The following is a 17,955-nucleotide window of genomic DNA, read 5'->3' as shown; positions in this document are numbered from 1 at the left end:
TATTTTACAGAGGCTGACATCAATACAGAAATGCTGATGTGTCTTAATAATGTCCACCCAATTCTCAATATCTGAACAATCACACTTAAAAAGCGTGGTTTTATACAAAATTTACTTCACAATTTAAATTCTGCTTGCAATTAAGTTTACTTCTATGCTGGTGATGACAGTGATTTTAAAATACATTTTCTTTATACCCACCTTCCAAACAGACCCAAAGATGGCATCCTTAAATACCATTTGTCTACCTGCACAAGCTGCTTGACCCTATAGAAAGACTGACAGACAGACAGGTAGAAAGACAGTGTGAGCTGTGATTTTAGTTATTACTCAATTTTTGTAATGATAACTGAATAATCACAGTATTATATAAAACAAATCAAGCAATTAAGTTTTATTATTTATATTTGTTTAAATGCCTTGAGAAGCAATTTAAAAAAACAAGGAACATTTATACAGGTTGCTCACAGAAAGAAAGTGATGGCATTCCAAGTAAATTAAAAGTAGCATCTGGGAAGCAGTGTGAACCATCTTCCTGGTATTTCTATTCATAAAGGATTTTCCACAAATAAAAACAAAATTAAATCCCTCAGCTCATTACTACTGTTGTATAGGTCAGTGATTGTTCTTGTAAACTTAGTGAAGTATACTTTTTTAAAATTGGGATGATGTTCCTGGGCAATCACTTCTGATGTTTAAGGTACTTTCCCAGGAATAAAGTACAGTCAACTGCAAATAGCACAGACAAGATATGCCTTCAATACCATATATACCTGCTTACAAGTAGTCAAAACTGCAAACAACAAAGATCCTGATCGGCCATAGCATAATGCACCTGCAGTTCAATGTCTATATTGTTTGTTCTACTGATTACTTCAAACAAACTGCACATACCCATATCTGCCTGTGCATGATGCATCAGCAGATCTGGGTCTGTGCAGTTTGCATTTGGACTTGTAAGCAAGTACATAGGGCAATGTGTCTGTAGGGTCTACTTTTCTTCCACACAGGAATTTAAAAAAAAACAGTACAGACCCAAGCTTTAATTCAATGCTAAAACTAAGCTCAAGTCCAAGATAAAGTTTCCACTCAATCAGAGACAACCATTCAAATGTAATGTCATTTGAGATTGGTTGAAACAAAATCTCATGCTCAAATTCATTTTTGAGTTTTATGATTTCCAGACCCATCAGCTGCAAGTTTTGTGAAAGAAGACCTGTGTCTATGCTGTATTCAGCTAGATGCTTATTATATGGATTAACACAATACTTGACTTTTGTGACAAGCCAATTAATGGATTGGATAGACAGACAGACAAACAAACAAGACTGTGTGTGTGATTTGATTTTTTAATGTAGACTTAACAATGTTTCAGTCATATTGCTATATGTCTGCAGAGTGACAGTTTATAGTATGTCTAGCATTGGGGCATCATGCCGCAGACATGTAGCATAATGTCCCACTCAGCCACATTATCCTGATATCAGCCCGACCACTCCTAACACTAACCTCTTAATGCTGAGTGCCAAGCAAGGCAGCCATTAGTACCATTTCTGTAAGTCTTTGGAATGACTTGGATGGGGATCAAACCCACGGCCTCCTGCATCCCAGGCAGATGGTCTAACCACTAGGCCACTGGAGCAGTAGTAACTGACCTAATTTGCATGTTTGAATGACTTCTGTATTTTCAGCAATTCATTCATTATACCATCAATATCTCTTACCCTATTTCAGCCACGCATAAAAAATGTATACAGATAGATCAGGACAAAAGTAACTTAACCATACTAATAATAGGTCAGTGTGACTTAATTTCCATGCTATCATGATTTTTACATTTTCAGCCATTTGTTCATACAGACAAGACTAATGATACATGCCCCTTTCTACACTTAATGGTGGTGAGTCAAAAATTTTAAGTAACATTGTTAACATTGATGTATATACTTATAAAGCACATCTGGATACCAAATTTGGGCTAAATTAGTTTCATATTTAAAAAAAGATTAACATCATGGTTACAACACAATGGTTTAATAGAGATAATGTGGTGGAAAATATTCACCTTTAAACTTTGTCCAAATGAGAATCATACTTTGCTGCTTTCTGCAATTTGACAAAATTTTCTATGCTAAAGTTTGTTTATATTGGCAACTGTCAATTTCTCAAAACAGAGAACTCCATTTTGATAGGACATTATGTTGATGATAGGATACACATTTTGTCTTTTTGGCCATTTTACAGAAAACAATTTCCATGAAAGTTAGGTAATAATTTACTCATCTGTATTCACAACGATGCAGCTATTGGAATGGTTTACATGCTGCTTTGCATACATTTATCTATCATATCAGCTATTGGAATGGTTTATATACTGCTTTGCATACAATCATCTATTATATCAGCTATTGGAATGGTTTACATACTGCTTTGTATACATTTATTTATCAGCTATTGCAATGGTTTACATACTGCCTTGCATATATTTACCTATTATATCAGCTATTGGAATGGTTTACATACATCTTCGCATATTAATATCTATCATATTAGCTAGTGGAATGGTTTACAAACTGCTTTGCATACATTTATCTATCATATCAGCTACTGGAATGGTTTACATAATGTTTTGCATATATTTATATATTATATCAGCTACTGGAATGGTTTACATACATCTTTGCATATGATTATCTATCATATTAGCTATTGGAATGGTTCCCATTCTGCTTTTCATACACTTATCAATCACATCATACTAGAATGGTGTATACAGTGCTTTTCATACATTTATCTATTGTATCAGCTATAAGAATTGTTTACATACATCTCTGCATATGACTATCATATTAGCTACTGGAACAGTTCCCATTCTGCTTTTCATACACTTATCTATCATACATTTATCTAACAATCACATCAGCTATTAGAACGGTTTACATACTGCTTTTCATACATTTATCTATCATGTCAGAGATCAGAATGGTTTACATACATATTTATTGATCATATCATTGATGTTTTTACATATTCTAAATTACCAAATGAGGTCACAGTCATCTTAACAGATTTTAACTTCTGTCAGGTTAGACTTGATGTAGTTATTGCTGCAGAACAAGTTTCTCATGACTAGACAGAATTTGGTAAAGATTTTGGTGTGAAACATGTTTCTCATCATTGGTATGAATTTGGTAAAGTTTTTGGTGCAAAACAGCTTTCTCATAACTGAAATGAATTTGGCAAAGGTTTTGGTGCAAAACAAGTTCTGATGACAGGACAGAATTTAGTACAAGTTTTGGTGCAAAACAGCTTTCTCATAACTGAAATGAATTTGGTAAACGTTTTGGTGCAAAACAAGTTTCTCAAGACAGGACAGAATCTGGTAATGGTTTTGGTGCAAAACAGGTTTCTCATGACAGGACAGACTCTGCTAAAGGTTTTGGTGCAAAACAAGTTTCTCATGACAGGACAGACTCTGCTAAAGGTTTTGGTGCAAATCAAGTTTCTCAAGACAGGACAGACTCTGGTAAAGGTTTTGGTTCAAATCAAGTTTCTCATGACAGGACAGACTCTGGTAAAGGTTTTGGTGCAAATCAAGTTTCTCAAGACAGGACAGACTCTGGTAAAGGTTTTGGTTCAAATCAAGTTTCTCATGACAGGACAGAATCTGGTAAAGGTTTTGGTGCAAATCAAGTTTCTCATGACAGGACAGAATCTTGTGAAGGTTTTGGTGCAAATAAATTCATATTTAAATGATGAATAAATTTTCAAACAATCAAAGTCTAACACTTCTGTTGATGCCAGTAGATATCAATATGTTTCTAGCACATTACACAACACTATTACTTTAGAACATTTTTTGAATATGAGTAATAACACCTCCATGATGTGTCATGTGACACTCGATATGTTCCCTTAAGATATTTACTTGAAGGGCAAGCAAAAAGAAGGTAAACAAAAATTTAAACTTTGATGCAGAAATAAATGTTTTGCAGAAAGCAGAGCTTTGCATATGCTTATACAAACAGAGCATACTAGGGCACAAGCTTTGGAAGGTTAATGTAATATTATACAAATGTTTCAGTTCAACTCTGCAACTGTCTTATAATTTGTATAATTCTTAAAAAAATGAACAGAGAAAAATAACACTCTGGATACCTACGTTTCCATTGCCAAAAATTTTGTTGTTGTTGTTGTTGTTGTTTTAGGGTTTAACGCCATTTTTCAGCACAGGATAGGCTATACATGGCGGCCAGGATAACTGGTGGAGGAAGAACCCTGGAAAACCCAGGGAAGAACCACCGACGCATGAGAAGCTACTGGCAGGCTTTCCCACGTACCAACGCTAGCTGAGCCTTGGACTCGAACCCACGCAGACAGAGGTGAGATGACAGTGATCCAGAACGGTGAGCGCTTTAGACCACTCGGGGCCCCCCATTGCCAAAAAAAAAAAGATATACCTATTTCTCACAATTTACATTAAAGACAAATATTTCTCAAGAAAAGGAAAGTGACGTAACTTACTAGACTCAACTGAAAGGCTCCCATTACAATGGAACAATGGCTACATTAGCATGTTAATGACTTATTCATGTCGAAATTTACTTTTCTTGTACAAACCACCCACCTTTGTGTGTGAATACTGAATTTCATTTTCCAACTTGTACCCAGCTTAGTTTAATTTTACACCTTTTATGCAATACAAATTGATTGCTGGACAAATCTAAACATTTAGGTTAAATATGTTAGGCAATGCATTTCTATTAGTCACTGAGCAAGAACAGCTAAACAAATATGATGTTACATTTACCTTGGTAAAATTCATATCCAAAGAAGCATAGAACCAGATCTGCCATTACAAAATTGGTCTATTCTGTTAGCAAATTAGAACCCAAGCTTCAAATTTCTGCAAGTTCTGTTTATTTAAAAAAAATTTCAACTAACGATCCAGTTTCCAAATTTTGTGGCTTAGGGCTTCAATCTCTGTGCTAAAATAAGTTTCCGAAAATTCTGGACCATGATGTGTGCCCATTAAAGTCAAAAAAAAGAACTTAACTATGCCCTCCAACATAAGGACCTGAAATGATTAAAAAATTAATAAAATGTAAGATAAAACTGATATTAAAACCTTTAACCTGAGATGCACACAAAACCAAATGAAAAAATAATAATAGCTAATTCAAGCCTCTTGTTTTGCAAATGAAGATAAAATCTTTAAATATTTTTTATTGTAGACTTTACTGTTTGACAAATTATTGCCTAAATGAGCGATGACATCTACTTAGGTCTGACCAATTTACCTTTCCACCACATGAAATCCTGAGATGAAAGAGTAATGAGAGTAAGGTCATAATACTGTACATCTTTCATTTTTGTGGGCATCAAATTTTGTGATTTTGCACCCCCCCACTTTTTTTTGCTGTTACTCAAATATGTCACTATGCCATGGAAAGACATGGACAGTATCCTATTATCTTCACCTAAATTTAAATGTGCTTTGGGTCTTTAAAAACATGGCTTCTAGCAACAATGAAATCCATAATTAACTAAAACCCCACAAATGAAAGCCCATTAACAGCATATAAACTAGAATACTCGGAACAGCACATTTTCTTCTTATACCTATCATGACCTTGACATTTGAAATTTAAATCCCAAAATATGAAGGTTTGATCTAGAACAGTTTATTGTACCCAACTTTTTTTAAAGTCACAATGGCCTTGACCTTTTACCTTTGGACACTATAATCAACAGGCTTATTCCTTAACTGTACCCTCCTCCCCCTTACCAGTTAGTGGATACAGAATAGACACTGAGTGCCATCCTACATGTCATGTGACTAATATAAGCTGTAGTCAGCATGTTAGACTCACAACCTTAAAGGTGCAGGTTCAAATCCTACCAATGGATTAGCCCAGACTGCCTACCATGAAGTGTCCTTTGCCATGCCATTTTGCTCCATCTGTCTTGGCACTAAATAACATACATGTGTTGCTGTGTCAAAAACCCTCAATCAAACCTTAACTGCCAACCCTTAACAACTTTGACAAGGTATGTGGTCGAGAGAAAAAATGTGAAGTCACCATTCTTCTTTTTCAGTCATGGTGACTTCAACATTTTTGAACCCAAATCAACAAGTTCTTACCACATCTGCATGCCATCCACAATGTCTGGTAAAGGTAGATGCTTTAACACTTAAACTGATATGCAGAAACATAAAGGTAAACATGTATGTACATAGAGGCATGGATTTAGTGATAACATTCTACCTATTAGCAGTATATAAAAAATATAAATCTGACAAGTCATGTTTAGAGTAACAGTAAATTGGGACATGACTCTAGCAGGACCAAGGTCTCAGATGATAATATACATGGAGATAACTCACTCACCTTCCTGCAGACTCCACAATTGCATTGAACACTTTCTGGGTGATAATCATAAGATTTCTTTTGTTGTCTTCTATAGTTTCACCTGGCTCCAACCTGGAAAATACAAGATTACCTTCCTTTAAAGACAAAACAATGTCCATGATCAGTAATTATTCATTTTGGAAAATGTGCCATGGCTCATATGATCCTGTCTACAGAATTTTCAAGGACTTTTCAAAGAGTTTTCAGCACTACAAAAAATTTTGAAGGAGTATTTTTTTAATGAAATTTACATTTTCTCCGGGGCCCGAGTGGCCGAGTGGTCTAAAGTGTTCGCCGTTACGGATCACTGCCATCTCACCTCTGTCTGCGCCGGTTCGAGTCTCAGATTCAGCCAATGTAGATATGTGAGAAAGCATGCCAGTAGCTTCTCGTGGGTCGGTGGTTCTTTCCGGGGTTTTCCCGGGTTCTTCCTCCACCATTAATACTGGCCGCCATATATAGCCTATCGTGTGCTGAAAAATGGCGTTAAACCCAACAACAACAACAACAACAACATTTTCTCCATTTTTTACTTGGTTTATTATTTCATAAATAGAGAAAAATGAAGAAAGAACAATTAAAAATTTGGATGCCACACGAGCAAAGAAATGCTACTCCATCTGTTAACTACCAATGCAAAGTATTATTTGATCCATTCAATTTTCTAGTTATTATTTATGGAAAAAATATTCCAATAACAATGTATTAATTTGAAATGTGAAAACTATTTTATTCAATTTAAATGTTTTATATTCTCCCTGATATATTCAAAGAGTTCTGTGCAAATGTCAGAAAGTTTTTCAATAAATTCAGACACTTTTTCAAGGATGAGACCAACTTATTTTAATTTCTAGAAATTTTCAAGACAGTTCTAAAATTCATGTGTCAATGATGTGCAAACCATGATATACCAATTAATGGACAGTTCTGACAGATTGTACAGAAATAATTAAATAATTACCATGCTTTTCAACTGACTTGTAATTTCTGATTCTTTAGCCTAAACATGCCATATACAGATTCAGAAAGAAAGTTCTTTTGTCATTACCTTGTATTATATTGTAGTTCATAGTTTTGCCAGCACCTTCCTTCTGTGATGTGTCAACTAAAGTCTATGTTTTATGCACCCACATTTACCAATTTCACCATTGTTTCAGTGATAATGTACAATGCCTTCAATCATTAATTTCATTATTACCTTATATACATGCTTGTAAATTGAGTCCAATTTAAAACTGCAAAACCCAGATCTGCCATCACCTAAAGCAGATTTGGGTATGTGTAGATTTGTAGGAGTATTATAGCAAACAACACAGACCCTGATCCACAGGCACATTATGATACAGCATATCCAAAGCTTATCTATATTCAACACTAACTTTAACTAGTCTACACGTCTAACTTGTGCCAAATGATTATAAAGTCCACAAATTCTGCAATGAGCTGATGATGAAGTACTCAATCCAAGCACTGTTGCATCCATCTCATATTTTCTTCTTTTAAAACTTTGTAAAGTTGTGTTGAGTTGCCCTTTTTCTGATTGGACATGTTTTGAAATTTAAAAAAAAACATATCTGCTCTATGAAGTATCATTCAAAAGTCAAACCATAAAAGCCCATTTCACTTAATATCTGGCTCCATTTTCTTAAAAAGTACAGACTGGTCTGCTAAATAACTTGTTTACTGATTAAATGAATATGTGAGGCAAAGTTTTAAATTAAAGAAACCCATCTGTCTTCTTAGAAATGGGTCATACACAGTTACTATAAATAGAAAATTATGAAAGTATTTGAAGATCTATGATGGACAAATTACCACTTATGCTACTCTTACAATGCAGCCATTCTTTTTAGAATGGTCTCAAATTGTTATATTGGGGGGAACTAAAGACATGATAATGTAAGAGACAAACACAACATTTTATTGCTTTGTTTTTATTTTATTTTTTATTACTGGAAAGGTGTAATCTATATATGGGTAAGTGTAAGACTTAATTCAGTGGGAAAAAAGCTTGTCCAAAAGTGCATGCATGCATACCACAGGCAAAAAGATAACTTGCACATGCTATCACGCTGTGTATGTCACTTATTCTATTAGATAATTGCTCTGATTTGCATCATTCACTTTCCTTTCTAATATCCTTAAAAGGGAACAATTTCCCAGTCAAGCTGATAACCCCTATACTATGGGGCTGCCATGAAATTAGTTTTGTTATAGAAAAAATTATCAATTTTTTTTAATCAATCACTATAATATAATGTAAAGTCCCACAATTTTTTTGTTTTATAAACAAAAATGAGATTTTCTCCAGTATTTAAATTCATATATTGGGAAAGAGGTCATTTTTAATTCCAGAGAAAATAGACTGACATTCATTGAGTCTTTGAATCTTTGGCAACCACAAAGCCCAAACTGGTGACTAATCTGATCTACTGCCCATAAAAATTTCCAGGGATTCAAGATAAGACCATTTGTTCTTTTTAACTGCGAAGTAATGAAACCATCACTAATATTTTTGAGAAATAAAAAAAAATCAAATTAGCTGCAATGGCAGCCATACTGGATGTAAGAACTGCACCATCTTCATTTAAACCTGATCATCATTGGAAGACTCTTGGTGAAACCCAATGTGACTATTCATTAAGAAAGAATACTGACATATTGAAAATTACTGCCATTGTGGCCATACTGGGTATCGGATCAGCACCATTTTCTTCCAATACCAACAAAACTTTAAAAAAGTGAAAATCCCATGTCAAAATGACCATCCATTGAGGAGGAATACCAAAAATATGATTTTCAAAATGACCACCATGGTGGCCAGACTGGATATCCAAACAGCACCATTTTCATTGAGGACCATCAAGGTGTTATCATAAGAAACATTATGGTGACAATGATGATATGACAATGATGATATGACAATGATGACATGAAAATGATGACACAATAATGATGACATGACAATGGTGGTATATATGACAATAACGATATAACAATATGACAATGATGACATGATAATGACGACATGACAATGATGATACAACAATGATATGACAATGATGACACAACAATGACAATGACACAACAATGACACTATAATGATATGACAATGATGATACGACATGAAAATGCTGACACGACAATGATGACACAACAATGAAGACACAACAATGATCACAACAATGATGATATTACAATGATGATATGACAATGATGACATGACAATAATGACATGACGATGATACAACAATGATGACATGACAATGTTGACACAACAATGCTGACATGACAATGTGTGTGTGTGTGCGTGTGTGTATGTGTGTGTGCATGTGTGTGATTTGGATTTTTAATGAAGCTTTAACAATGCTTCAGTCATATTGCTACTATGTCTGCAGTGTGGCAGTTTATAGTGGTGTCCAGCACTGGGGCATCATGTCGCAGATATGTAGTGTGATGTCCCACCCAGTCACATTATCCTGACACCAGGCTGACCAGTCCTAACACTAACCTCGTAATGCTGAGTGCCAAGCGAGGAAGCTATAAGTACCATTTCTGTAAGTCTTTGGTATGACTCAGCCGGGATCGAACCCACGAACTCCCGCATCCAAGTCGGACACTCTAACCACTAGGACACTGGAGCGGAGACATGACAATGATGATATGACAATGATGATACAACAATGATATGACTTTCTGTTCTAGAGAAATAGTAATAACAACAATTTCAAGCTGATTGCCATTTTCATTTATGGCTGCCATGACGGGTATACTGGATTTTAGATCAGTACACTTTTACTTTACGACCAACCTGGCATCATAAGAAGTCTTTTATGTGAAAACCTTACTTCAATATTATGTTCTGTTCAGGAGGAGAAGTGATAAGATTTTCAAGATGGATGTCAAATCAGCAACAGTTTTATTCAGGGCCAACTAGACATCATAATTAGGGTGGCAAAAACCTCATGTTGACATATTTTTTCCAGCAGGAGTAACAAAATATTTAAGACAGCCAACCTGGTGGTCATATGTAATGTCCAGAAGTTATCATTTTTCCATATGACCAAGCAAATCATGGGATGAAAGTGTGTACAGAGTTTCATGGCAACCATGGTGTAGTGACAACAGACCACAACCTCTTCTGACCTATGACCAGTTGAGCTAATACCATATATACTCACTTATGAGTCCAACTGCAAACTGCACAGACCCAGATATGCCATTGCATAATGTGCCAGCAGATCTGGGTCTAATCAGTTTGTTTAGAGCAATCGGCAGAACAAACAACACAGACCCTGATCTGCAGGTGTATCATGCTATGGCAGATCAGGGTAAAAATGATGGAGACAGCTATTATCTTGCTGAGGCTACCCAGTGGATGAGGCTCTTCATGGGGAAATGAAAACATGCGATCACATTAGGAAGTTTAAGAAACATCTTTGATATCCCATCTTCGATTAACTTGATGGCCCAATATCTATGATTTCAAATGATTGGAAATTTAATTTGCGTTTTATGCTGCCATTGGTAGTGACTGTAAGCATAAAAAATTTCCAGCAAAAATGAAACTTTCACAGCACAATTAACTTGTTCCAGTCACTATGGAAAATGTAACAATCCAACAGATTCCATTACATTTATTTGAGTTTGGTACTGACATCCTTTGATGAAAGGTTGGTTTTAAAAATGAAGATTGTAGTCAGCTTTCTTTGATGAAGGGTGCATGTGTTATAAAAGTCACCACTAAATAAGAGCTTAGGCAGACCAAACAAATGCCCGTTTCTTATTGCAGTGGCAACATCATATAATTGTAGAACACTGATTGAGACTGAATTTTTTCATTTACTTAGCATTTACAGAACAATTGGTGCTTCAAAGGTAATCAGTTTTCTTTGAAGTTTTAGCATAACTATTTTTTTCTGGGTACATTGTAAGACAAAAAGAAATCGGCTGTCGTTTGGTTGATTGTAGCAGTTACCATTCCTGCCTTCAAAGGCTGGTCAATTGTAGGCAGTCCCAGTGTAACAGCAAAAATCAGCTGGCCAATTCTTTCCCCAGAGAAACTTTCAGAGGGGGATAAATTTGACTACTACACTGGTAGCATGACTATTGGAGAGATAGACCATCATAAGTCAAAAGAAGAGGAATTTTACTTACCATCCACATACAATGGTCTGTCGAAATAAATATATTAATTACTAGCAACCGGTTGATAATCTGACATTATTTTGTCTGAAAGATCCATTGTAAGACAGGGCCTTGTCTGGTTGAACTCTGCTACCAGAAATGTCCAAAATAAAAGTGTTGATCTCACAGCATACATTACTCAGGCCAGATGTCAAAATAAGTGGATTGTGATTTAACACACCATTTATATGGTATGTCAATATGAACAAAGAATTTGTTTATGTAACAACAGATAAATTCTGGTGCATTTTATATCAAGTTTGCGGCTTCCTTTCATGGTGCCTCCGAATATCTTCACTCCAAACCCAATACTGTATATACAAGTTTAAGCAGCCAACAATGTCGCAAAAGAAAAATTGCCATGTGGTATATTTTGTCACCAATATGGCAAAAAGATCACAATTTGCAACACTGGCGAAGCCCAGAATGATCCCTGAATAAGCTTTTTACAATGTATTTTTTCATACTTTTAAGAAAGAAAAACAATTTTTTGTGTACAAGAAAAATACACGTATATGAAATTTTAGGAGCCATACCATAATCATCTAATATTAACATTCATACATGATCTCTTCTCCTAAAGACATTTTTTGTGTGCATGAAAATACACTGCTCCCTCGATAACTCGCGCCTGGATAACTCGCGATCCCGCTTATAATGTGGTGTCCATCTTGGCTCCAGATTTTTTCCAGAGAAAATGTATTTAAAATATCTTTAAAATATGCTGAACATGAAAAAATTACGATAAGAATTGATAAATTAAACCTTGATACATTGCTCGTTTTATCATTGAAAATGGTGATTAATGCCCGTAAAAATATAATCCATATTTTGAAATTTGCAAGTTCTAAAGAAGAATTAATTTCAGAGATCTCGAAAACGCTTAATTACCCGTATTTGGACGCCAATTTTTGATCTGGGACGCAGAAAATCACTGAGGCGGGAGTCCTCTGTACACATGTAATAAGTGCGCGGGAAAATTCAAAGATTTGCTGGTCCTGTTTCAGCCACCTGCTTTGTGGGAAAATGTGTTGATCAGTTAACTGTGCTGATATTTACAATGACAGAATTCAGTGACTGAAAGACTCTTTGATGTAATGTTGCCATTTTACAAGAGTACATTAAAAAATAAAAAGAACATGATGCAACAGCTAGGCGGCTAGTTCAAAGGCTTTGACTGGTGGCCGAGTGAGAAAATGTACTGATATTTAGTGATTGAATTCAGAGGCAGAAAGACCCAGTTTTAAAAACCTAGCGAGACCTCTGTTTAAAGATATCATATATTATGTAAGTTTTTATGATAAATAGTTGTCAGTATACTGTAAATGAACAGTCTGGTGAAATAGCGATCAATGAAAACTTCTGGTAAATGCTAACAGTGGCAACAGAGAATGAAATAAACACCAATTAAATGTCTTCCTGTGTGAAAGTCACATTCTAATCCTTTAATTCCGTTTCAGTGTAAACATTATAATCACAACATATTATGTTCATTGAAAACATGAAAAGAGTCAATTTGACTGTCACATCGAAACCCGTGAGTACTTCTGTGAGAACCTAATTACATGTACATGCCAGTTTTGTTTTGATCAACAACTTGGGGAAGTTTTTGTTGCATTAAAAAAAAAAATCGATTACAAGAGACCAGGGGTGCTGGATTAAGGGTCTTGGAGCTGCCTTTGACGTAAAGCAAAACACTAACAGAGACAACGACGATGATAGTGACTTCGAATGTTTCAGTGAAACTGATGTCATTAATGCCAAGGATGTTTGGGAGAAATTCGTACAGACTCAAGGTCCTGAGATGGGCGTTTCTCTTGATGATATGGAGGAGTGGATTTGTGCTGACAATGATTGCCCCACAGCCAAAAACATGTCAGATGAAACTATAATTAATTCTATAATGAACAAATTTGCAGCAGAAGACGATTCTAACTGGAGTAACACAAGTGTTGAAAGTGATGCAGATGCAGATGTTGCACCCCCCACCCCTCTGCACAGGAAACAATCAAATATTTTGCTATTGCCGTAAGGTGGCTGGAGACCCAAAATGTTGACTATGTAAAGCTCATGCAGTTGAGAAATGTGAGGGATTTTGCTCGTCAGCAGAGAAACCAAGAAGTAACACACACAAAAAAATTAACTGATTTTTTCAAAAAGTGAATTGATATTTGTCAAGCGTGGCACAAACGGCAAGTATTAGCTTGTTCTAATTTACGTTGTTTTAAATTTGTAGACCAATTCAATATGTTAGTACTGATTAACCCTTGGTTTTTTTTGTTTTCCATTTTACTTCTATCGCATTCAAATCTATATATCTATATATCGTTCGATCGACACTGTTTCTCGAAAAGAGTCGATCTTTTGTATATAAAAAATGTCTAATTTGGATCAAACAATAAAATTAGAATGTATCCAATTCAACATAAAAATTAGTGACGTAGTACACAATGTGTAAAGTGGTACACATGTTAAGCGAACGGAAACCACATGGAATAATGTTTTCGATGATCGCCTTAATGTACTGTAATTTATCATGAAATTAATGTTGTCCTATGAGGAAATAATAAAGTACACCGTTATGAAGAGATATTTATTCACAGTTAATCTCAGAATGATTATAAAGTGAGTATTCAACAGTATAATTTGCCTACCCCCCCCTTATTTTTCTGTTATGTCGTCAATCACTTTATTGGTTTTGGGCATATTTTATAGGTCCCTCGATAACTCGCGCCTCACTTATAGTGCAGTCAATGTTTCTGGATCCCGATGTGCGTGAGTTATCGAGTGAGTGGTGTACATGTATATGAAATTTTTTACAGGTCTTTAATGCAGGATGCCTTGTCAAATTTGCTCAAATTTCGTTCAGTTGTTTTTAACGTCATTTAAAGGTTTATCTTACAGGAATGGTGGATATATGTGAAAGTAAATTGGCATTATTTGTACAAAATGAAAGCCGTTGATGTTATTTGTACAAAATGAAAGCCCTTGATGTTATTTGTACAAAATGAAAGCCCTTGATGTTAGCATGTTTTCTGTCAAAATTTGTCAGATTTTGAAAAGTGTTTTAGGGTAAGATGTTTAAAGGTTTTTCTATATTTAGTAACAGTGGCATACTTTTGAACAAAACTTCAATCACTTCACGCTAGTATGCTCACTGTCAAAATGTATCAATTCCTTTAAATCAGTTTTTGAGAAAAAGTAATTTAAAAATATTTCTCTTTTTTTGGCAATGATTGATGCCAAGTTGGCATCATTTGTACATATATGACAGCCCTTCATGCCAGGATGTTTTCTGTGAAATTCTTTTAGGCAATTTTAAGAAAAAGTAATTTATGGGTTTGTCTATTGTTAGTAATGGTGGCCATATGTTATAGTCAATTATTTGTATAAATTTGAAACCCTTCATGCCAGGATGCACTATGACAAGTTCGGCTAAAATTCCAACAATGGTTTCTGAGAAAACAAAATAGCAAATGCCGACGGATGCATGACAGATGACAGACAATGCATGAGGTATGCAGGGCCATACCCAGAGTACTTTTAATGCAGTGTTCATGGTTTTAATACACATCAGACCAGCCCATATTCACTGCCTCAAAGTGTCCTTGGGAAAATACTTAGCTCCCACTTCCTCCAGATGATTAGTTTATATCAGTGACACGTCCAGTACCTATTAAGATGTATAATGGATGTCAAGTGTTACCTGGCTGGGTCTCTCTTGCAACAACAAGTGAAGGACACATTAGAATAAAAAAAACGTTTACTGTGACCTGGCCAGATCTATAATATAAGCAAAGCTTTATAAAGTTAAGTCCATCTCCAAGACTGGTATTTCTCAAGATATACGACAAAAGTGTTACACTGTCAGGTCTATAATGCAAGGAAAGAGTTACCTGGCTGGGTCTATCTCAAAAGAAACTTGAGTAGTCTGTTGCTCCATTTGAAACATTTCCATGATGAGTGGGTTTAAAAGCTCTCTCAGATAACCCTGGCCATAAAACCGGAAACAGTAGGCCATGATTTTGCTAGCAAGACTGTTGCCACGGAATAATGTCTGCATGCAGTCAGCTATTTCCACCTGTAGAAGATGAATACACTTAAATGTTTATAAAATTTATAACCGACTTGAAAGACACAGGGAAAAGAGCAGGAGGAAAGAACAAGGAATTCAGAGACAGTCACATGGAGTGTGTGTGTGTGTGATTAAGATTTTTAACATAGTTTTAACAATTTTTCAGTCATAATGCTACGATGTCTGCAGTCTGGCAGTTTATAGTGACATCTAACACTGGGGCATCATGCCGCAGACATGTAGCATATGTCTCACCCAGTCACATTATCCTGACACCAGGCCAACCAGTCCTAACACTAACCTCTTAATGCTGAGTGCCTAGCGAGGCAGCTGTTAGTAACATTTGTGTAAGTCTTTGGTATGACTCAGCTGGAGTTTGAACCCACAACTTCCCACTTCCGAGGCGGACATTCTAAACACTAGGCCACCGGAGTGGTAGACAGTCACATGGAAACATGAGACCCAAGAAACTTGCCCAAAGAAGAAAGATATAGCGAGATTACATATTACAGAATAACAAGTACTTTCCTTTAAAAATAAAGGTATTCAGATCATCTAGAGAACAGACTGACTGATTATAATGCTCTCTGCTATACTGGTACTAGGCTGAAAAATTCCTAACATGCCAATGAAGCCTTATCTTACTGCTGCCTAGTGACCAAAAATATTTCATACATCTGACTGATCAAACTTTTGTTAGTCTTAATTTTATCCAATTAAACTGATGATCCTAGATTCAAGAACAGACTTAAAAGTCTGTTGGTGAAACATTGGCCTGACTCTATGAACCACTAGTTGTTTGGCAACAGCTTCAACATTAATCTAACTGCTTTCAAGCACAAACCAACCAAAACATGAGAGTAAAATGTTTCTTTGATAATAATTACCCAATCATGATATGTAAGGAGAACATCCATTACCACACTACCCTAGTCACAAGCTAAGTCTTCTGAAATGTTTTTAGCAATAAAAGTCCATAAAAATGATGCCTGTTTGTCGAGATAGAAGTCAGATGAAAATGGCTTCCCCTGGACAGATGACTGTGCCAAATCATGTCAGCTACTGAGCCGAAGTGCATGCTCTTCCAGGGGTGTACTGAAGAAACAATTGTACTCAAAAGATTTGTTTCTTGCTCAAATACATAACCTAATAATGTGTAAAGAAAATAGATAAAAGGTGGTGAGACTTGTATGCCCTTACCAAGAGACTGCCCTGGCTACGGTCTCCTAATATATGTGAAGCAGTTTTTAGTCTCATATGAAAAATGGACTATGGTAAGCAATAGTCAATGAATGGTCCTGCAAAAAATGGGCTAGGGTAAGAAAAAGTCAATGAATGGTCTTGTGAAAAATAGGCTACAATAAGCAATGCTCAAGTAAATCGACATGGTCTTGAAAAGAAAACATAATCTGCTCCCACAAACAGAACAAAATCTGAGTAACCTGCAACATTATGAAATGATCTGGGAAGGTATCCTGTTGCACTGGTTATATAGGTTCCACCAGTTCAAACTAAGCCAACATCAGTCACAAAGCAGCTTCACTTGAATGTTATACTGGTGGTGACTGTGTAACCTCACGAGCTGACATGTGTAAGAAATTCATCTGGTCTTTTAGTTTGTTCCTTGTAAGCTGATACATATAAGAAATTCATCTGATCTTTTGGTTTGTTCCTTGTAAGCTGATACATATAAGAAATTCATCTGGTCTTTTGGTTTGTTCCTTGTAAGCTGATACATATAAGAAATTCATCTGGTCTTCTGGTTTGTTCCTTGTAAGCTTATATATATATAAGAAATTCATCTGGTCTTTTGGTTTGTTCCTTGTAAGCTGATATGTTTAAGAAATTCTTTTGCTCTTTGGTTATTTCCTTGTAAACTAAATGTTTAAAAAATACATCTGGCCTTTGGTTATTTCCTTGTAAACTCAATGTTTAAAAAATACATCTGACCTTTGGTTATTTCAATGTAAACTGAATGTTTAAGAAATTCACCTGGCCTTTCATTAGTTCCTTGTAAGATGAACAGATAAGCCAATGGATCATGGATAAACAAACCTAAGAATAAACATCGTCTCTTCCTTCTTTGAGCAGTATAAATATAAAAGGTCTCCATTTTATGATCAGCTTAGTACACTTCAGAAACCACTTCAATGCCCTAACAGGATCCTGAGTGGTTGAAGACAAAATAATGGTTTCCCATGAATGGAAGTTTGTTATTAGTAACGAAAGCAGAGTATGTCATGCAAGAAACTGACCCATTATGCCATTAGTGCAATAGTT

The 17,955-nt window shown here is 35.5% G+C and overlaps 1 protein-coding gene across 5 annotated transcripts in view; it reads right to left on the bottom strand.

The window, feature by feature from the left end:
- The window catches only part of LOC149777584 (neurofibromin-like), a 295,420-nt gene that overhangs the window by 121,258 nt on the left and 156,207 nt on the right, over window positions 1–17,955 (bottom strand). For all 5 annotated transcript variants that reach the window (XR_016416190.1, XM_089942205.1, XM_089942202.1 and 2 more), the window contains exons 32-33: window positions 15,497–15,681; window positions 6,393–6,485 (exon numbers count right to left, since the gene is read on the bottom strand). Coding sequence is in view for 4 of the 5 variants with exons in the window: in XM_089942205.1 (XP_089798331.1) it covers window positions 6,393–6,485; window positions 15,497–15,681 (278 nt within the window). In the remaining variant the exon portion in view is untranslated. The remainder of the gene's footprint in view (window positions 1–6,392; window positions 6,486–15,496; window positions 15,682–17,955) is intronic.

The sequence above is a fragment of the Sinohyriopsis cumingii genome, chromosome 18 (assembly GCF_028554795.1).
Source record: "Sinohyriopsis cumingii isolate HCF-2022 chromosome 18, ASM2855479v2, whole genome shotgun sequence".
In the NCBI taxonomy this organism is placed as follows: Eukaryota; Metazoa; Mollusca; class Bivalvia; order Unionida; family Unionidae; genus Sinohyriopsis; species Sinohyriopsis cumingii.
This window is presented reverse-complemented; position numbering and strand designations above follow the sequence as displayed.